General features: G+C 39.5%; 1 protein-coding gene across 1 annotated transcript in view; it reads left to right on the forward strand.

The window, feature by feature from the left end:
- The window catches only part of LOC146305600 (phospholipid-transporting ATPase ABCA1), a 208,994-nt gene that overhangs the window by 127,135 nt on the left and 58,636 nt on the right, over window positions 1-23,223 (forward strand). The window contains exons 33-39 of the mRNA XM_084712574.1: window positions 1,210-1,304; window positions 1,915-2,020; window positions 7,987-8,061; window positions 12,270-12,439; window positions 19,452-19,629; window positions 20,763-20,878; window positions 23,011-23,155. Of these exons, the coding sequence (XP_084568700.1) occupies window positions 1,210-1,304; window positions 1,915-2,020; window positions 7,987-8,061; window positions 12,270-12,439; window positions 19,452-19,629; window positions 20,763-20,878; window positions 23,011-23,155 (885 nt within the window). The remainder of the gene's footprint in view (window positions 1-1,209; window positions 1,305-1,914; window positions 2,021-7,986; window positions 8,062-12,269; window positions 12,440-19,451; window positions 19,630-20,762; window positions 20,879-23,010; window positions 23,156-23,223) is intronic.

Below are 23,223 nucleotides of genomic sequence, written 5' to 3' on the forward strand. Positions count from 1 at the left end.
TGAGTATGTGTGTACTGGGAAGTATCAGTCTACACATTGTGGAGTGTATTCATGGTGGTGTGTCGCACCCTTCCCTAATTGGATGTTTGAATGTACCCATTTATCCACAGAAGGGCATCTAATTAGGGTCCTTTGACATTAGACACAGCTTTCGTAGCTTTGGCGGGGGTCTAGATTTCAGCCGGGCTTCCCATAGCCGGGCTTAATTGACTATTATGGTAAGGGTGGAGAGAACGTGTTCTATGGTGCTGTGAACAGATATCACATGTGAAATGTTCCTGCTCTTGAAGTTTTGTTGATTTTGCATGTACTGGGTGAGTTCCAGTGGGTGGCTGGGTTGTTGCGGCTGCCTGAGTCTTTCTGTGGTCAGCCATTCAGCACATGATGCCCCACTACACACACAGTTAAATGCTATATGCAAAAGTTTTATATCTTCCATAAGTAAAAGAAAAGGCGCTGAACCTCTTTTACATTAAAGTGAAGCGTCCTCAAACATCTTCAGATTAACCTCACGTTACAGAACATTAAAAGGTTTTGGAAACGGTTTTCTGCAACTTAATATTTTTGCATTAACAATTAGTGACTTCACTGTGTATAATGTGAAATGCATCACTCACTGTTCTGCACTAATGCTGTGCTCCAGTCAAAGTTGGTTAGGTTCTAAAAAACCCACCATGTGCTACTTACCCAATACCAATAACAAAGTAACTGGATGTTTTTATACCTCTGTGCCGGTTTTTATTGGTTGTTTGTCCGTCAAACTGTACATCTGCACTTACGCCCGTCGATTCCAGTCTTGTAAAAATGATATCTTAAGAACACCATCACAGAATTTCCCCAAATTAGGGCTAAAAGATTAACTCACTGGATGTTGGTGGTCAAAGGTCAAAGGTCACTACAACCTCCTCAGATCTCAGGATCGCTTTGATGGAAAGTTTTCAGATTTGGCACAAACATCCACTTGAACTTAAGGTTGAACTGATAAGAATTTGCAGGTCAAAGATCAAGGTCATTGTGACCTCACAAATTCACCATATGAACTGTAAAAGGTAATAACATGTCTGTATTGTGTTCACAGCTTGTTGGCCAAAAAGTCAGTTATGCAGGTTTAAGCTCAAGGTCAAAATAACAAATGACAAACCAATTGAGTGTCTTTATTTTACAGCTAATAACGCTTCAATTTTTGGGGGCTTTTTCTCTTTTTAACAGAGGATCCAGAACACAACAGACACGTTGTTGAATTTAACTGGACGGAACATGACGGACTTCTTGATCAAGACTTTCGAGCACTCTGGTAAAACCAGGTAAGGCACATCTGTTTGTGAACTGGGGCATCGCAGTGTATTCATGTATCTGGTAGCACTTCAGAGACTAGTGCTTCTCCTCCAGTGCTTTGGCTTTGGTCACGGATTTCTCTCTTTTTTTTTGACACAAAAAGAGCCAAAGTACTACCTGGGATGCTGTTTTGGCGTTGGTACATCCACTTTTAGGAGGTCAGATGAGTGTAATATGAATGAAAGGACAAAATCCTGCACACTGTGCTGCCATTTCCATCTCTACATGTTATGCAGTTGTCATGCTTTGACAAATTCTGCTGGGCCTCTCTTTGATACGCTTCCCTTAACCTGTCATTTTACTGTATGAAAACATTTAGAGCACACTGTCGGTGACAGAAATGATTAATTGTGAGCATTACATTGATGTATTTGTTTATCCGTTTGAAGGTTTGGTCATGTTACCAGAACATGTTGTTTATTTCCATGTTTTCACTGTAATGACGGCTTTTACTGTATGTCAGTGCCTGTGTGTGTGTGTCTGTGTGTAAAAATGTGTGTGGGTGTGTGTATCATTTGCTCACATGTTCTTACCTCCACTTGAACCTCCCTCTTCTCCTGTTTTTTTTTGCCTCTCCAGGTACGGAGGGATCTCTGTCGGAGCGGTCAACTCCCAAGTCCGCCTGACCGAGGAAGAGATCGAAGATGTGTTCAGGGATCTCGAAAAACTGCTCAGTTCGCTTCAGGTATGTAATAAATATCTCACAGAGGCAAGCCCATCGACACTGCAGGATTGTTTGAGTATCTACAAAGAACCAAAAGTCTTAGAATGTGTTCATAAAACCAAGGACGAAACCCACATTGTACCGATCCTTAAATGTTGAATAGTTCTAAAAAAAAAGTTCTATTTTCTGAAACCAGAAAAGAGGCTCTCGAGTTTAATATCTTAAAAATTAAACCACATTTTGGCCAAATACCGCTTAGATAAAGATAATACAATATTTCTTGTATAAATTTTGTATATTTAAATTTTAGCTATTCAGCTATTCTTGCAGCAGTTGTTCCAGAATGAAAAATCTCTATCTCTAAATCTCCCTTAATTTAAATTTTATTGAAATCGCAAGAAGCCCAAGTGCAGTATCCAAATCACAGAAGCTTCAATGTTTTGATAAAGGAAAAATGGGTGATGAAACGGCCTTAAAATGAAGCACTGTAATACTGCAGAGATGCCCAGGCCTCCTGATCTTGTTCTTCAGATGTGAGACCAAACATCACGATGATAAAGAAAGTGATAAATGATAAATGAATGATAAAGAAAAGCAGCATGTCTTTCATTTAGGAAGCTGGGAGCAGAAAATGTTTGGAATTTTGGTTTGAAAAATGAGTAGAAGGATAACCTGATTAAGAGTTGGTCTTTTGTTCAACTTATTAATTTAGTATTTACTTGTTTCAGATCTGTTGTTTGGTTACAGACCCCAACGAATGTCACATCATCATGATTTTAATCTTTTTTTTCAGTGAAAATTTGAAAATTGTGACGCAAAAATGAACATTTCCACTAATCATGAATTCTATTGTAATCATAATATCAGTCAAAATAATCTCAATATGATTTTTTTGAATGATGAGTCCTTCCGTCTTTTGTGATCCTGATCCGTCTTTGGAGTTTTTTTTTTGTTTGTTTGTTTTGAGTGAAATATCTCAACAACTATTGGATGGATTCCCATCAAAAAATGAAGTTTGGCACAGACATTTAGCTTCCCTTCAGTATGAATTATAATCACTTTGGTGATCTGTAACTTTTTATCCTGCAAATGATCTTAATTTGTCAAATATTTTGGTTTATGAGAAATACCTGCAAAATTAATAACATTACCATCTTTAGCTATAGTTCATGTTTCTTTTGAGAGTCCACAGTCTTTTAGGACTATTTTAAGAAGACATTATTCAGTGATGTCAGAGTATTTTCTGCATTTGTCATTTTCAGATGTTCTCACACGTTATTATCTTTATGTAACCAGTATTATTATGTTTAAAATGTGTTGATGGTGAAGACAGTCCATTCAGGTAAGAATGTCTTCTTTGTCCTGGTAATTCAAACGGGCCCGGCTCTGCTTTGATGTACTTTATCCTGCGTGAATCATACAAATCAAACGCTGAGTCATCATCAGGCTCGTGACTTTCGTGTTCAGCACCGAATATTTAGACATTTAGAGGTTTTGTGACTGAAGAAGAAGTTCAGAAACTGATTTGCTTTTGTCAAGGCTGCAGTTTGCCACTCGTCTTTTGAGTGGGCCGCTCCTATTTGGAGCGTGGCGTCCTTTGTTCAGTTGGCTTTGTATCATGGGTGCAGGTGATGGTATTTATCGTGGACTTTTGGACCTCTGCTGAATTCTCTCAATGATTGAGAAAAAAAGAAAAGAGAATAAAAGCAAAAAGAAGAGGAGGTTTAGGTTCTTCAAGTCCATTTTGTTGAGTGTCCATGGCAACAGGCAATGACTGTGTGTGCGTTGCTTTGAACAAGGAGGGAATCTGGGTCTTCGCTGCACAAGACCACACACATTCTCACACAACCCTGCGAACCTTTTCACTCTAACATTTATTTAACTCAATCTACTTCAACTACCTCAATTAGTATAATTACATATTTCACTCATTCTTCAAAACTGGGACAAAACCGTATGTTGAGGAGGTTTTGATTTTTTACTTTCTGGTTATGCCGGGAAAATATATTTTTAAAGATCCAATTCGAGTCTATTTAACCTTGTAGTGGGCCAGCCTCCGAGTGATTTAACTTTTTAATTTAATTGAATTTGTCAGCTCTGTCAGACACCTGAAAATATGTAGGAAATGTTGAAAAATGATTTTTGTTGCAAGAAATACAAGATGATTTAACTGTACAAAAAGTTTGTTACATGTTTACTGAACAAATAAATGTCAATATAATGTTGCCCACTTTTTTAGTTGACTAAGACTCATTTTATAAACACATCTCATTAATGAATATAACAGAAAAACCTCTGACATCTCTATGACAGAGTTAACCGTGTTTCTTCAAAATTAAGTAATTTGCTTTTAATGAAATTGAAAAAGTAAAAATTTCAAATTCATCCAGTTATTAAGTTGACAAAAAATTTTCTTTTCATTGCACAGCATCGTCGTCTTGAGTAGCCATTTTTCAAAGTTGCAAAAAGACCTCTTGATGCTGATCAATACGTGTTTTTAAACTATAATTCTCATTTAGCTTTGATTAAGAAAGGCTATAGAGTTAGCTTGTTATGATTGAGACACATCTGATAGCAATATTATGTAATGAATTTGCCAAAAAATAGAAAGCTAAGCAGCGCTTGAGCAGGATTCTCGCCTTTTTTGAACAGGAAGTGAGACAGGGATCCATAGGGTGTAGCTTACCTTTTTAATGTCTGAATAAATCATGTGGTTTTAAAAACTGACAGTTGATGCAAATCTGGGACACAACATTTTCATAAAAAATATATTGTATAACAAAGGTGATTATAATAACACGTTACTGCAGTGTTATCAGTAGGTATTATAGATTTTGTAATAGTAATAATTATAAAGTTTTTTTTTAATAGGACATGATTTGTTCCAGTTCTCAAGAATGGGTGATTTACATACATTTATACACTTTTACTCAGGCGGCGTTTCTTGAACAACTCACCGACTCACTTGTCCCCTCCGTGTATCTCTCTCTCAGACTCTCTCCTGCATGCACGCAGTCTCTCATTAACATTTCAAATTTTGGACGTTCAAACTACTTTGAGATCAGCACATTGCTTCGCCCTCAGGCGTCTCCGGTCTCATCCCTACCCAGGCTCCCTCTGTCTCCCGGATCTCGACGCTAATGTGACTTTAATTCGTGCAGCGGCGATGATGTAACCCTAATGGCCGGGCATTAGCCGTCCCAGCTCTGCATTCCTTGTTATTAAAGTGCTACACCGTCCTTGGGAAATGTCTGGCTCTCTCCTGCTCGGCAGGCATCGTGATGTGAGACGTTAACGGGAAAGTAGCGTGTTTTTGCACTCCGAGCCACCTGCACTGACTGGGAAGCGGGCTTTGAAATGTCTGTTTAATTGCATTTGCTGTGTCTAGCAGGTAGGGATAGGGTTCGGTGTTGCAAGAGGTGATGGGAACGACGGGAACAAAAAAAGCCTGCGTGCTGGAAGTTGTTTAATTACGCCACAAAATGTGTTAATGCCACTACTGTTCCCTGAAATGTTTATTTAACCTTCTCAAACAACATTTCTTTTTGAATTATTTATATTATTCAGAGAAATAAGCCCCTAATTTAGCAAACCATAAACTCCTTCCTGGCAACTTCTGAACACACACACACACACACATGCACAGACCATATGACCACACTGTCACACAGACCATTTGACCGCTGAACTGTGCAGGCCACTTTGGAATACTCGCCAAAAAAGTCGCCACACACTCGAGTGGCTTTATTGCTGTGTCGTTAGCCGTGGCACCGGCAGGCCCACTGGCCAAACCAGCCTTGTCATTGTCCTTGAGCGGGGAGGAGTTTGTCAAGGATTAGACCCAGGCAGCTGCTGGCCCACTTCTCATCTCGTTTTCAGCCACCACTAATCCTCAGGAAGGCCGCCTATTGGCGCTGCCCGTCGCTGCTTGGCATGATGCAAACCAGAGTGAAGAAGAAGAAAAAAACACCAGATACTGTTAAGATTCCCTCGCTGTTTCTGCAGGAAGCATTATGGACAAGAGTAGGAGTCTTGTTCTCTGCCCGGTGTATGAATAGGTAATGACTTGGAACAGGGGGATGTTATTTAACACAAATACTCCTGTCAGCGTCGAGGGGGGCATTTCCCCCCCCCCTCCTCTTTCACACCGTGATATGGAAAGACATGAAGAGTTCATGCTGCGTTCCTGAAATGATGTGTAAACATTTTGTCATGCCAAAGCAGAAGGCTTGATCTGTGGCACGGCAAACATCGGCTGTGAATAAATTCTTGAAATTTGTCCAAATTTCTAAGAATGTCACAATGTGGAGTTGGCTGAGTGAAGGATTGTGGGAAAACCTTCTTCTTACACTCTAGAAATAAGGTGCTAACTAGAATCATAAAGGGGTCTTTGGCTTGGCTTTCGAAGAATCCTTTTTGTTCCATCCAGAACGATCGCCAAAATCATTCTGCTTCTTGAACCAGTTCTGTTCAAGAGTCCTTTGGTTCCCAAGGAGAAACTGCTATTTTTTGGTTCCAGCTTGGTACCAACGTTTTGGGTTCCAAACCAATTTATGATTATGATCTGAGTGGTTAAATGGAACGGGGCGGGTTCCATGTTGGTAGAAAAGGCCTGTTTGGGGGTTCTATCGGGAACCTTTCCACCTTCTAAGGATGCTAATAAGAACCTTGATGAAAGAGTTCTTCAAGAATTGCTGAAGATCTCTTTCTTGCAAAAAGAGTTCTTTGAATGAAATGGATTCTTAAAGGAACCGCTAGTCTTTCTACTTTCTTCAAAAAAGGGTTCCTTGGACAAAAAGGTTCTCAATGGAACATTTTATTCTTAGGAAGAACACTTAATGAAGCCTTTCTTCAAAAAGGGTTCTTTCTTTGAATGGAAGGATTGTTAGCGGACCCTTCAGGCTTACAAAGAATCCTTGATGAACCCTTTCTTCAAAAAAGGGGGTCTTCAGAAGTAAATGGTTCTGGGTAGAACCTCAGCCCCTCTGGAAGAACTTTTTGGAACCCTTTATTTCTAAGAGTGGAGGTAACTGTCTTGGGTGTTTGTGATATCTTTCGTGTCCACTCTTTTCCACGCTCGCTCTCTCAGAGCAGACAAGCACTCGCACCTGAGCACACTCCTGCATTCTTGAGATGTCTTTCTTGATTTTTCTCCTCTTATTTTTTCTGCCTCGCTCCCCAGTTGTCACTTGCACTTTTCCTCCGCCGACCTCTCCTCACTCCACGCCACATCCACTCTTACCCCCCCCCCCCTTTCCCTGCTCACCTCTGCTAGAACCCCATGATGAAGGCAGGGTCCAGCAGGAGGTCCATTTGCATTTATATCACACATGTAATGTGCTCAGCACTCTTATGGCTGGGCTGAACGGCATGGTATCAACATGACACTTTGGAAATCACATGCCTGTCATCTCAAGCCCTCATCCCGGGGCTCATTTCACATGAAACATGAGTGGAATAGAGCAGATTTTTAATGCAACCTGTCCAGTCTACCCTCTCACCGCTATTTTCATTCCCTCTCCTCAATACAAAACCCAGCAGACACTCCAGAAAATACTTCTTTTTTTTTTTTGCTGTTATTTTCATTTCTATCCTCACATGAACACTACAATCCAGTCATACTACTTGAATCTGATTGGTGCATTTGGTAATGAGGCAATTTCTGTTGCTTGTGAATCTTTGTTTCATGTCCTCTCCCTCCTCTCATGATTTTAATTATTTCACACTATTTAATAAAACAGAAACGTCAGAAGAGGAGGAAAAAGAAAAAACTCACAAGTAGCCAGAATAACAGGGGACACATTTTTCCCCTAGTCTGTGGGAAATAAGTGGCTCAGCACACGCAAATGTTCTCCGGAAGTCTTAATTCTTGTCTGCCTCTGCCTCATGTTTTGCATTTCAAAGAGCAGTAGTGGTTTTCCAAGTGTATCCAATTAAGTCTCCAACTCAGCTTTTTTTTTCTTTCTTGTTTTCCTCATCTTCATTAGGATAATGTGACTGATCAGATCCTCCCGAAGGCTGAGATGCTGCTCAAGAAGTTTGGGACCAGGGACAACGTAAAGGTATTATATTAATTGCCATGTCTCCCTTTGCCTGACTGTTCAATTTGATCCAATGAGATGAAAGTTTAATGTTCTCTCAGGGAAATACGGCAGGTACGGAGGAAATTAAGAGAAACGACACGAGCGTACTACCTAAAACTGGTCTACTCACCTTTTTACTTGTGCAGGTTACTCAGTGATAAGTTATAATCCATGAATTCCACATAAACATTCATTATTTCTGGTGATAAAAGTCAAGAGATGATGGCTTTATATTAGATTGCTGCAGGGAATGCAGAAGGGAGTCAACTCAATAATTAAAAGCCTTTTTTTTCAATGAAATTCGATAAGTGCAAACCCAGCTAACAGTTAAGGTAATTTGTTCTCATATATTTCAGAGGCAAACTTGTTGATATCACAGGACTTTTTGAATAGACCAAAGGCATCTACAGAGAACCCATATTGCTTAGAATGTGTTCATAAAATCAAGGACAAAAACAAAAACAGTATATCTATTTAAAGCTTCTACTGAGGTTTTCAAATGAAGCTTTGAATGTCTGTAGTCATCCCCCTAAAGACAATTTAAAATCCTCAAACAAAATCAGCATTTTTATTCTTAAAAAAAAAGAGAAAATAACGTGTTAGTTTTGTCAATATAAACATAATTTGTGGTTCTGTTAGAGAGATCGTCCTCTTATTACGAGTGTGTGCCTCTCTTTGTGTGTGGCAAGCCAGAGAACAAACAGTTTTTTGGCCGCAGTGAAAATGTTTTTGAAAGGCAACAAATATATAGAAGAAGCAGAATATTTTGTTAGCTAAGACCATTTTAGAAATCGTTACATCTATCTTTTGTTTTGCCCAAGGATTTTGACTTTTGGACTTTGCAGCTCTTTGAAGGATCACTCTAGTCTGAAACAGTCCTACACACATAATATTAGTGGCCTAATCTTTATCTACAACTGTGCAGAAATGCCTTGTTTCAATAGAATGAACAGATGTTAAGAAAAGAGCTGATGAATGTTGATGTTATGAATGAATATATATATATATAGTTAGGTTGTTTTATCCAACGGTTCCCAATCTAAAGGATCACAAAATAAATCAGAGGAGTTATGACATGATTAATGGGAAAGATTCAACTTCTCCAACAAGACGTCAGAAAGATGGCAAGCGGTCTCAGCTGGACACAGTTACACTCTTGTAAACAGAACAGTCAGGAACCACTGGTTTAATCTTTTGCAAATGACCCCTGCAGATATTTAAGTAAGCTCAGCAGCACGCAGTATTAGTAGCACTATTCTTTCTTTTTCTTTTTTATGATAAGTGAAGTAATTTTGTGCAGTAACGGTATGTGTAGCGTTGTCTGTTGGCCGTTTATATAGAGCAGAAACACAAACACAATGATGGGAGGATCACAGAGTAGGTTTTCTGCACAACGCCGAAGCTAACACTGTTCGCGCCACAGTCTAAACCTTCACGAAAAGCAACATGAAAAAACAGTTACCAGAGTCCAACATACTGCTCTCCTTATTTAATTGGCTTCAAATGAGCTTTAATGTTGCAAATGTAAAGTCTGCCAATATTACAACATCAGTCCAAAGACGTGGGAGTAGCCACATGCTAAGGCAGAGTCGAACAGGTTAAACCACAAAACAGATGAACAGATACTGGCCCTTGTATTGCTTGTTGGATTTTTTGGAAGTATCTATTCATTCAAAAAGTCAAAAGTTGTCCTATCAATAGCACGCTATGTCAAAATGATGTAAGTATGTTAATGTTACAACCCTAACTTTAATTGTTTATGTAAGATCTTCATCTGAATGAGTAACTACTAACTATTACTATAATATACTAATATACTAACTGTGTAGTTGTACTCTCCACCACTGGAATAGATTGGTATTTACTGTTGAAGTTATTATCTCATACAAATATCTCACTACAGTTCTGCTCCTCCTCTAAACAGGTTGATATTTAAAGTAGTTTCAGAAGTGGAAATTAAATCATTGCCTGCCATCACATCTACCCACATACCACCCTTATTCTTTAACAGACACACTTGTGCTCTTTACTATATGCTATCGTTAATACATCAAACAGTATCAAAGCTGCCGATCTTCCGGAAACTGCAGGATGAAGGAAATATAATATTGAAAACAATATCAATCTCTGTGAGTTTGAGATACAGTAAGAACAAAGAGAAAGTGAGTCACAAACAAGCCGAGAGAGACGCGAGCATGTGTGTGCGTGCACGTCCGCGTGTGCACTCGAGTTTCTCCATATCCTCCTCTGTGATGCAGTGTTATGTTAGGCTGACACTCAAACCCCATCCACTCTTAATTAGCGCTGCACTATCAGCGGGGTGTCCTCTCCCACTCCTACTCCCTTTCATCCATTCTTTTTCTTCTACACCCCAGCAGCCACACACTCACAGAATCACTTACATTTAAAAGAAAGTGTGCAGAAATGCTTTCTGCTCCGTCTCCGCGGCTGCCATGCTCTGCCATATCGGGGGTTTGGCAGTCATCGCAGCCCCTTTATCTTCTATTAAATGAAAAAGTAACGGCTGACAGTTGTGTCGCTTATTCTTATAGAACACTATGTTGCTCTGGAAAATGTTTGAGCGATTATTTGACCCCTCTCACTGGAACTCCTTTTATACGTGGACAAAAATCTATTTTATCTCTGACTGCATTCAAGCCATCACAAGATATATAAACACACACAAATACAGAGCAAGAAATATCTATGGGAGGAGTAACACAATACTGTACTTAAAGAACTTTAGTGTGTCTTCAAATGACACAAAACTACTCATGGTCACCTGCAATCATTTCTCAGCTTCTTCACTTGTGGACTTGGTTTCTGAGGGATTTGACATAATTACTGGTGGCCATACTGGTGGTGCACCACTCTCACAACAAGAGCCCTTCACAACAGCTGATTGTAACAACTCAGCTGTTACAGCACAAGTAGGAGATTCTGTCCTGCCTTTGTTTTGTACCTTTCTTTACTACTTTTCTGGCTAGTTAATGCACTAAAAAAAGCCCCTAAAAAGGTAAAACATTTCTTTTAGTAGACTGGGTTGGCACAAGTTGCAACTCTGCAAAGCTAAAAATAAGACAACCTTTGAGAAATAAACTCATCCCATGATAAGGCTGTTTAAAGGCACTGTAAATAATTCTGGAGAAAGATAGTTCAGTCAGACAGCTCACATATTCAAGATGTTTATTACAGCAGCAGAACACAGAAGAACAGGCAGCAATACTGATGCAAGGCATCAGTGGCACTGACAGGCAGAGGGAGAGATGGGAATTTTTTTTTTTTTAAATAGACAACCAGATTTGGAGGGTGCGTTTGGTATATTACTATGGAGAGTGAAGCACGTTGTGTGTGTATGACAGTGCAGCGTGTGTTGACTGCCTGAACTAGCTCACAGGAAATGGTACATTTGATTGTTGAGTCTTGTTCTCAGGTTGTCAGAACACTTTGAACAGCGGTTGATTGTTGAGTTTTATTCAACCAACAACAACAGCAACCAACAACTAACTATCTTACCGACTTGTGATTGTCCAGAGTCTTTTGTCACTGGCTGGATTTTCTAAATCCTGAAAACAGCCAAGTGGAGGAGCAGAAGTCTAGTTTTCTCCCAGAACTAGGGCTGCAACTAACAATTATTTTCATTGTTGATTTGTCTTTTGATTATTTTCTCAATGAATCGATTAGTTGTTTGGTCTACAGAAAGAAAAAAATGTTTTTCACTGTTTCCAAAATGTCTTGTTTTGACCACAACCCAAAGATATTCACTTTACTGTCACAGAGGACTAAAGAAACCAAAAAATATTCACATTGAAGAAGCTGAAATCAGAATCTTTTACCGTTTGTCCTTGAAAAAAATTGCAGTAGTAGTTAATGCAGTAGTTTAGTTAAATAGAAACCCATAAACTTAATAGTCAGACCACTTGAATTACATTATGTGTAAAGGCTATTATGGAACTTGTGCCCATTGATGACAAAAATAAACTGCCTACCCCAGCTTTAATCTGGAACTCTATGAGTTCTGTCTTTTAAAATGCCAGTTCTTTCATAACCTCCATGTTTAATTCTTTCTCCACCACTAAATGTATTGACAATGGCGGTGTGAGACGTAGTTGCTAGGAGACATCTGAAGCAACTGCAAAGCCTCCACATGCTGCTCTCGGTGCTAATACCCCTCTCTACCTCGGCAGGTGTGGTTCTACAACCAGGCATGGCACGGCGTGGTGTCCTTCCTCAGTGTGGCCAACAACGCCATCCTGAGGGGAAATCTGCCGGCAGGACAGGACCCCCGACAGTACGGCATCTCTGTGTCCAATCACCCCCTCAACCTCACCAAGGAGCAGCTCTCCTATGCTGCCATGTGAGTCATCGGACAAATGAAAATGGCTTTAGCTTTGTGGAGTGAAGGTGCAACTTAAAATTCCCTAACTTGTAGTCATTATGACGTGCCTCATAGTGGTCCAGATGAGAAAAAACAGGGCAGGAACATGGCCTCTGAAATGTAAAATATAGTGTTAGCTATTTAGCTTAAAATGCTGACAGCATAATGTATATAGAACATTTCACTGTTAGATCAGACACGCTTTATTTTACAGGACGCTAATAAGACGTAACAAGCTGTGCATTTTATCAAACTGGACACAAACTAGAAATATGTTGTTTAATAGACAATAGTTACACTAATTAAACACCGTACACCTAATGGTATATTAATAAGACATAAAAAGCTATGCTTTGTAGCAAATTATATGTAATGTTCTTTATTAGACAGTACAAGGCCCCTTATTACACCCTTATTAGACTTTATTAGAGGATAATTAGGAACACATTACAGCAGAATTGCACTATAAACTACAGTTTACCATTTCCTACTGTTAGACCCTTATTAAACTTCCTCAGAGTGTAATTAGAGACATATTACAACAGAACTGATCTTTAAAAGTGTAACTTTGGAAAATAATTCACTGTAGTTTACAGTACAGGTCTGTTGTAGTGTGTCCCTAGTTACCCTCTACTGAAGACATGTAAAGGGTCTAATACTGTCTAATCACAAACATATTATTTCAGATTTTTGTCTAATTTAATAGAAAATACAGCATGTCACATCTTACTAGTGTACAGTAAAATAAGAAAGTGTGACTGTGACATTTATATGGAAAACATGTGCAGGGCCTGTTGAGGATCTAAGCACATGTTCAATGGTGTTTACAACGTTTGCCGTGATAATTTCAGAAAACTGCATCTAGAAACCTTGTCTGCAGTTTTCTTCCTTCCAATTTCAACATGTTGGGTTGCCGCTGCATTGCATTTTGCCTCTTGCTGGAAGACACGATTTTTTTTATTTTCTGACAAGATGCAGAAGAGAGAGCTGGGAGAGATAAGGCAGAGTGAGAGGGACAGAGCAATGGAGTGGGAGAAAGAGGAGCGGAGACGGAATAGACAAAGGGAGAACAGATGAGTAAGAGACAATACAATGGAAAGCGTAAGACAGATAGATAGATGAGGGATTTGTTTGAGTATGCACAGATTTGGAGGCCCATGGGAGCCCCTTATGAGGATATACCATTTTTTTTCCTCGTGCCTTATCCTACAGCTATCTCCCCATGAGAGTGAGAGATTAATGACGTGCTAAATCACAACATATGGATCTAACTGCTCTCTGTGTACTGTGCACTGTTTTGTTCTGTGATTATAACCACCGATTTTCAGCTATCGCATATCCCCCAACATTATCTTTTCATGATATTTTACATTTTTTCTGTTCGGAGACGTGATCAACACTTTTTATTGGAAAGTAGTTGGAATACATCGCTCTGCAGCAAATTATCATGCAGCGCCATAACCACAACTCCTGACATTATACAGGCAATTCAGTGGTTGCCACCAATCACCACATAGCAGCAGTTTTATTCCATCCACCGCTGTTGCTCGGGCCCAATCTTCCAGCAGGTATTTATGTAGTGATCAGGTGCTGACGACAGCCCTGAGTTAGAGAGGGAGACCGCGCCGGGGTTAGGAGATAATTACGATGGCCTGCCTACAGTAGATTCAGAATGAGCCTTTTTTTTCCCCTCCAAGCTCTCTGTGCAGTGTGACGACTACAATTTATGAACTATGATTTCCAGATTAGCTCGGACGCTCCTTCATTGTTGAATAAGTGTGCAAGAATAGGGGGGAAAGGGCAGATACCTCTTGAGGAGATGACTAAGCACTATGGAATTACTGCAGGTTTCTTAAAGCTCCACTTAAATGTTTTTTATATGAACAGTGGATCAAATGACAAATGTATAATGTGAAAAAAATGAGCCCACAAAGAATTATCACTCTGCTCTGCAGTTGCTCTCAGCCTAACAGAATGTTTTAAGCTCTTTTAGTTTAGTGTTTTCACTTTAAGACCTGCAAATGACAGTCTTACAATCCTCGTTTTTGGCAGTGTCAGACATTTCAGTAGTGAAAGAACTCTAATAAAACAGCTTCCTGTCCAACAGACAAAGTTAAACTCGATATGAAATGAAAAATGTCTTTTTTAACCTTTATATATAACATCCACACTCATATTGTGCACCTGTTTGACAACAAATTCCAACAACAAAAACATCAATTTCTTTTTATTTTTCTGTAAAAAAAAAAAAAAACATCCAGATATCTTTTCTTGGTGTAGCACAAAATATGATCTACTTTAACCAATAATATGACATGATTCATTAGTTAGCTAGCTAGTGACAGCATGTTGGGTTGACTTGCCAACTTTTCAATGTTCCAATCAAATTCCTCCCAACATTATGTTCCACCTACCATGCTGTTCCATCTGGACTAGCTATTGAAGAACGTAGTACGTCTAGCAGCTTAAGACCCAGGCATTTTTCAGCAGTTGGTGGAGAACAAAACAGAGCTAAAAGTAGAGTAACTATTGGATTTTGTTCACCAGGTGACAAAAACAGACCTTCAAATTAATGCTAATGTTTCTCTTCAACTGTTGTGAATAAAACTGGAAGAGTGCACTCAGTACTGTGCAGATTCCTGCCAGGAAATGGGATGGTGAAGCACCTATTGCAAGACCAAGGTTTGAATAAAGTTTTTTTGAATAGTATAGTGTAAATTTTCTAGATGTATGCAAAGTTAAGAAAAGGGTTTTTCATAGTTTATAGTTCATATAGTACCAACTGTCTTTAAAGATGCGCAGAATAGTGTAATGATATTGTAGCATCCTGGGTCGCCCACTGAACTGAACTTAATTTTATTCCGACAAGTAAGCCAGTATCATGTTCAAGTTTCCAAAAAATGTGTCACTACAATGACATAGCTACTCTGGGGACCAGCATCATCACAAATGAATACAAATGGGCTCGTTGAATTCACAAGAGTCTCAGCTTTCCAGTCATACCCAAGTTACGTGATTCCAATACTGTTTAAGGAGCCTAGTATGGACAAATATTTATATACACAATTTTTATTGCAAAAAACAAATCTTTTTTGCCCTAAAACTGCATGAGATTAGCATAAAGTGGGTAAAAAAGTGAGTCTCTTGGCTATCCATAGAACCCATCTTGAGGTGAGATGTCAAAAGACCCCATGGCAGTTTTTCCCTCACCAAAATTTAACTTTTAAGTTTTGGGTGCTATTTAGCCCCTTTCCTGACGAACTGACATGGCATGGTTGGTACCAATGAATGCATTAGCTCTTTCAGTTTCATGTGATACCAGTATCTTCAAGCTTCTAGCTTCAAAACTGAGAACAGCCTATGAAAGATGGACACATAATACGCACACTCAAACACACACAAGACCCAATGCACAACACCCTCCAGGCTTACGCTTTAGGGAGATAACAGTGCAGCTTTGTGTACATGAATTTTGGTATCCATAATTCACTAATTGTCATTTAAAAGGGGATAATATTACAAACTGAGCGTGGTGGGAAGGGTGCTTGGATTTATCTCAGATGTTAGATTGATGAATTCACAGAAAATATTAGCACAATGGTCTCAGAACTCTAGGTTGCAAAAGACATTTTTATCAAAGTTGATAAATGGTAAACACACTTTTTATTTTGGTCTCAAAGTCAATTTGATCTAGGTAGCTGTCAGTGTGGTTGTGAAGTCTACTATAATTTGCTCGTCACCAGCCCAAGCAAAGTCCCTGAATTACAGAGAGCTACGAAAACCACCAATAACAAGAATTGTCTCTCTGCCCTGTAAAAACAATCTGAAATTTAAGGCAATGTCAGCCTTTAAAAATGAATTTATATTTCTCACTGACACCTCCTTAATGTCATGGGGAGACAATTGCTAGAGCTGTTCCATCGATAAAAATTCATCACTAATGACTTGTTCCCTTGCCAGGTTTTGGACACCAAAATTGCACCACACCATCTAATTTGAAGTGACACTCCCCTCTAGTGCACTTCACAACCAATTTCAATGCAAGTGATGTCATGAGCCCCAAAATTGTGAAAGTAGGCAGATGGAAAGAAAGGCGACGCTTACACCCATCGAAATTACCACTTCACTGGTGCGAGGTCCCCGTGTTTCATCTCAGCCGGCTTGAAAATAGGCCCTTCCAATTTTCTCTACCATCTTCAGAAATGTCAGAGTTTGGCAGTGTTTCATTATGGAGATATATGTCTCGCTTCTTAATTGCTGAGGACGATCAATTTGGCAGCTGACTTCTGTTCTTACCATCCTGTTGAATCTGATGTGTAATGCAGCTGCAATCAGCGAATTAAAACTGGTTCTGGTTCATGGACACGATCTGAAAAAAGAGGTTGTTATTTGTACACTCTTAGAAAGAAAGATCCTAATTCGACCCATAAAAGGTTCTTCAGTTTGTCCCCATAGGAGAACCCTTTTTCGGTTCCTGATAGAAACTTTTATAAAGGTTCCACTTAGAAAACTCTCAGAGAGTTCTACCAAGAACTTAACATAAGAACTATATGTGAAAGGTTTTACCCAGAACACCTTGGGAAGTTCAGGGAGTTCTTCCAAGAACCTTTATATATAACAAGGGTTTTTTTCTAGAATAGTAAGAGACAATACAATATAAGGGTTCTACCAAGAACCCTTTTATATTATGATACAACAAAAACATCTGATGAAAGAGTTCTTAAAGAAATTTAATAATACTTGAAGAAATATTTCTTCCAAAAACATTTTGGATGAAAAGAGTTCTTAATGGAACCTTTAGACTCACAAAGGACCCTTGCCAAACCCTTTTGTCATAAAAGGGTTCCTCAGAAGCAAATGGTTCTAGTTAGAGCCTCAGCCCTTCAGAAAAAAAAAACCCTTTGGAATGCCTATTTCTAAGGGTGTATTATGCAGCATTATAATACTGCATAATGCAAATAACAACCCAAATGTTGTGCCTGGAGCGTCAGATCTGATAATTATCTTGTGCTTTCAGGCCTCCTACACTTTAACATTTAAGGCTGTGCCCTGCAGCCCTTGTCATTTAAAAAGCCTAAAGGAAAGCAATACATCCTGTAAGGCTTTACTCCCACTGCTCATCTTCCTTGCTCTTCCATTATTAGTTAATTAGCAGATTGCTTGTCCTCTTCTTCACAGCAATTAGCCTGCTTCAAGCATGCAGGGTTAGATCATTCACAGCTCTGTCCCCTACATTATCTCCCCCACCCAACCAGAGCACACAGCCCTTGAAACCTGTTGAAATGTGGGCTGGCACCCACTGCCGTAAATTATTTTATTTATGTGTTCTAATTGCATCTGGTTGGCGATGATAAATACAGCCACGTAGCCACACGGGGTATCTTCTTTAATATGCTAATTACACAACAGGAAGTCTTGTGAGAGATTATCGCGGGCCGAGGGTGAGGAAGACGATGGGGGTTAAAAGAATACACCACAATTTTATCCAATGCTAATTGAGCAGGCACAATGAAGGACATTTTCAAAGCTAGGATGGCATAAACGAAGGCATGGCGCCAGTGAAGTGAAGGTCAGTGTCTTGGAGGAGAAAGGAACAGTTTGTTTCTTCATTCCTACATATAAGAAGTCTGGTCAAGGTTTTAAAACACTGACTGAGTTGCCAAGAGACCAACATGAACTATGAATTGAAGGTGAACCTGGCATAGTGGCCTATCAGAACGCTAATCATCTTTAAAAGCTTTTTTATTATGTACAAACAGCATTGTCAGTGCTTTCCATTAGTGTATGTAATACTTGTCAGATTAAGTCATCAAAACTAACAAGCAAACGCCTGAGACATTAGTAACAAGTAACAAAATGTGTTTAAATGCATCCTAACGTTGCAAAGTAATAAACGTAATGTTTTTATCGCATTACAGGAAACGAGCCAAATGCTACTTCAACGTTGAAGAGTGACGTCTGGCTCATTCTCTGGTCACAAGAGAACCAACAGCAAACCTGTTCTCTTTTCTTCAGATCTCTTTGACTTTTATGCAGTGAAAATCTTGCACGCACCTTTTTCGACATCACAGTGTTGAGTCTGCCTTCTCTAACCTTTTCTGTTGTTCTCATTGACGTCAGTGTGGTGATTAGTAATATTCTTGGCCTTGTAAGTGCTGGCAGAGGCGATATATATGAATGCAGGTGTATATAGCAATGATTAGTCCCCACTGAAATGGAAATCTAATGAGTCAGAGTCCCTGAAAAAAAAAATATATTAAAAGGACCATTGTGTCGGAGTTAGTGGTGTCTAGGAATGACTGAGTACCGCTCACCTCACCCTCCTCTTACAAAAGAGTTGGAGAAACTACGGCGGCTGCAATACTAGAGCCAATGTTTGGTTTGCCCATTATGGGCTACTGTAGATGCAGGGTGGTGCTGCCTCGTGGAAGAGGACGACCCGTGCCAGGAGTAGATACTAATATTTTTGGCCTCACAGGTCACCAAGCGATCAAAGTACATTTTTGGTGCCCCAAGTGTAAACCTATGTAAACATAATACAGAAAAGTCAAGTGTTTCCAATGAAAAATGAGCTAGCCTTCTCAGCTAGTTGAGGAAATTGGTAGCACACAGAGCATTACGTCCTTCAGATAAAATTAGACTTTGCACGTCCATGAGTGCACGAGGGTCCTCTCGGGTCTGTGTGACATAAATTTCCTCATCAGGAGGTGCTCTGTGCGAACATTCATGTACCCCTAATTTGTTGAGACAGCGTGCACTTGTCATTGTGGCCACTTCAGACGCCAATCTACTGTGCATGTGTGAGACGCGTCCTATATTTCTGCCTTAGTCTGCATCAGCAATATTTAATTTAGATCTTAAATGATCTGCATTTCATAAAGACATCTTGTGTTTTATCCAAAGCACCCTGAAGTCAGGGCTTACATATTTTAGCATATGTAGCTTATCTCTCTACTCAACACCCTGTTTGCTGTGCTCTCTTCAATCACAGGGCCACAACCTCCACTGACGTGGTGGTGTCCATCTGCGTTATCTTTGCCATGTCCTTCATCCCTGCCAGCTTTGTCCTCTTCCTCATCCAAGAGAGGGTGAGCAAAGCCAAGCACCTGCAATTTGTCAGTGGAGTAAACCCAGCTGTCTACTGGTTGGCCAATTTTGCCTGGGACATGGTGAGTACCAGCTCCATCACACTGCTGTTTCACATCTTAAATGATCATAGCTTTTTAGATATGACTTAGCATCAACTCTATTTTTTTACATGCTGACTGAAATCGAGGTAAAAAACTATAGAGATTCATTATAATGTGATTCACTCAGGTTTCGGTGCTGTGGGCCTCATTTTACCCTGGTTTTATACTCCTCTACTATCCTGAAGATTGTTTTCCACCTAAGGCTATATGTAAAAACAATATCCATCTACTGTAATTGATAATGTAGCTTTGACACTGCTGGCCTCTGGGAAAAGCTTCAGCGGAGCAACAGTTATTGGCTGAGGCGTAATTATCGACAGCGGCTGCCCCCGCTGGTTACACTCAACAGGCTTACCGGCAGTTTCCCTCAGGCATAATTGAAGTAAACATTTTATCAGCTACCTTTGCTAAAGAAATGGCATCAGGACGCTCATCATTATGGTGGATAAATGCTGTCTGAGTGGAAGACAAATGCACCTGAGGAGTCAGTGTAATGATTCTAGCCTGGAGCTCTCTGCATTAGCATGCATGCTCTATCAACAATAGGGATATTACAGGGAATCCAGGTTGAAAGCTCCTTAATATATCTGTGCAAATTTTCTTCTGTGAACTGTAAATAAACGTGTCATTCTATCTTGATGCATTCTATTTATTTTATCAGTACTACATTATTTATTCCATGGTGGGAACACTGTGACTTGTTTTATTAAAGAGCTCCGCAGCCAAAAGGAATATTAAACCTATAAGAAAAAGCTTTTTTCCCAGGCTTATTTTGGATTTCTACTGGATTTAAACAAATTTCAAATAAATATTGGTGTCTTAGTTGAAAACTTTGTAAAACTGCCGCACATTTCAGTTCAATGTCTCATTGAGCAACCTTGCCTCAAATAGAGGAATATCGGTAGGCTGTTATTCAGTGAATTAATTAGAAAATTAAAGATGGATGCATTTGAGCGCTAATTAAAAAAGTAATCTACAGATTTCATAATTACATGTTCTGTTTGTCTAGAAAATTGAACCAAGAGCAAAAGCAAGCAGTCTTTCTGTGTTGTCATTTATGCCCCACTGGCCTCTCATTGTTTCTGTTTGTTTGTTTCTGTTTGTTCTGACAGTGTAACTACGCCATCCCGTGCTTGATTGTGATTGGGATCTTCCTCTGCTTCCAACAACAAGCCTATGTTTCACCTCCCAACCTGCCGGCTTTGATTCTGCTCCTCGCTTTGTATGGGTGAGGACATTTAAAAACTCAATTCTTGGCGATGTTCAGCTCAGTGAGTTTAGGAGTGATAGCAGGTTCTAACTCTGTGGGTAAAGTTTCGGTCATAGGGTTAAACTTTTCTCTTTAGGTTTGAATTGTTCTTTATTAGCAGGCCTGCAGAATTCAGCTCCGCAGATAAAGACGCTGCTTATAAAACTCAGAATGTTGAGACATTTCCACCGTGTATTAGAGGTGCTGTGTGAAAATATGTCAAAAATTAGATTTACTGCTGAGCAACAGAGGAGGTGCTGATTGCTTTCTTTTTACTAAATGAATTTATCCGGAATGCTTTTTAATGAATATGTGGATCTTCTGAATATCAGAAGAAACAGAAGTTTTTAAGCAGATGTGTTATTTTAGAGTATCTGTGAGGATCCGTTGTTGTGTTTTGTTTTCCCTTTTCCAGTTCTCGAAAGACATTTGGCGAAGCTGAGGTCAAGCACCTTACCAGTCATTTGTTTGTTTTTGTGGTGATGTGGTAATAATGGTTTAAAAGGTTTCACATATTTAATTTTGTGCATATTGTGCTCTGCAGTTGTGCTGGGTGACTTTTCCCACAAATGTTCACACTTTATTCTGAACTGTTGGCAATGATAGAAAATCTCATGTTCAAAGGTTTTAGTAAAGTCTGTGAAATATTTTTTTCAATCCTGCTTGAGATCATTTTAATGTTATTGTGTGTGCCAACACTTCAGTTTGTTTAATGGCCACGGCGGATGCATGCTGGTTTTGTTTTCTGGGAAGTTTAATGAAGTTTATTCTTTCACCACCAATCAAATAAGTGATTGTAAACAATTATCATACATACAGGCATAACGGGTAACCTACATCTTTATATTACCACAGTTTGGAGACATTTGCCCACACACTCAAATTTAGGGGCATCTGTTACTGTGCAGTGTTTGAGGCAAAATTTGCATCACCTTGATTTAAGCTGATTCACATTAAGTCGGCGCTGTGATCAGAGCATGAGTGCAATGTACTGGCTGTTGCATCATTGTCTGTCTGAGTTCCCAAGTGAAAGCCAGTGAAAATCAATAAGTTAATGAGGTGGTACATGTTTAGCCCCCAACGTGATCAAGCACATCATGAAGCATACAGTAGTGGGTCACGCAGTGTCAATTATTTATTTATTTATTTTTTAAAGGCAGATAGAAGATATCTGACATTTAAAAATTGATCTGAAATTTATAATGGCTTCTCAAAGTGCATATGGTAAGTCAACCTGGACCCGGGCCATGCATCACCAAATAAATCTTCTGTTATCAATAAATTGTGTAGCTGGTGTTCATTCACAGGGATGTTGTCCACAGATGAGTGTGGTTTTAATGTGGCTTATTTCCCTATTGATGACATTGTCATGGCGACGTTAACAGCTGGAAACCGTGTTGTCGTGTTGTGTGTCACCTTTTGTCCCACTGGGCTCTGATGTACTTTGGCTCTCTTGACTGTCTTGAACTTGAATGTATGTTGCTTAAAAGTTACACGTGAGTTGATTAAATGTTATTCTGTTATCGCTAATCATTCTGGACCGCTGACCTTGAATAAAAAACAGTGCACACCTTTGAGCAATAAGTTTGAGAACCCCTGATAAAAATCTGTTATTAAACATTTAAAACTCTGATATAACTTAGAAATATATATATTTTTAGAATTTTTAAAATTCTGCCTGCGTGTCCATTATTCATGATGAATTCAATAAAATGTTATCAGAGATATCGAACTGTTATTGTACTGTTTCAGAGATTACTTTGCGCAGCACCTCACCTCTACTCTTTCATTCTCGAACGCTGAACTTGAACTGCTGCAGGTCAAGTGTGGGTGGCATTTATTGCTCAGCTGTGTTTTTATGGGTCACATGCAAATGATCAAAAGAGGTGGATGAGACCATGAAACGCTACAGCTGACCTGCTAATCTGCATTGGTGAATTGAAAATGATATTTATTCTGCTAACATGAAACTGGCCACAACTGGGACACTGAACGTGAACCCTTGCCAAGTACTTTTCTGTTTCTGTTTTCTTAGTATTACCAAATCAGGTCAGGAGGTCCTTGTTTGCCCTTTCTGTCTGTTTGTGTGACTCGTGTCTCGTTCTCTGCAGGTGGTCCATCACCCCCATGATGTACCCTGCGTCATTCATCTTCAGTGTGCCCAGCACGGCCTACGTGGTTCTGACCTGCATCAACACCTTCATTGGCATCAACGGCAGCGTGGCCACCTTTGTTATGGAGCTCTTTGATGATGATGTAAGTGCCATTCCCACACACACAAACACGAACATACATGCATATATTCTGAGACTCACATACATATA

This window comes from Lutjanus erythropterus, chromosome 23, assembly GCF_056507025.1.
Source record: "Lutjanus erythropterus isolate fLutEry1 chromosome 23, fLutEry1.hap2, whole genome shotgun sequence".
In the NCBI taxonomy this organism is placed as follows: Eukaryota; Metazoa; Chordata; class Actinopteri; order Lutjaniformes; family Lutjanidae; genus Lutjanus; species Lutjanus erythropterus.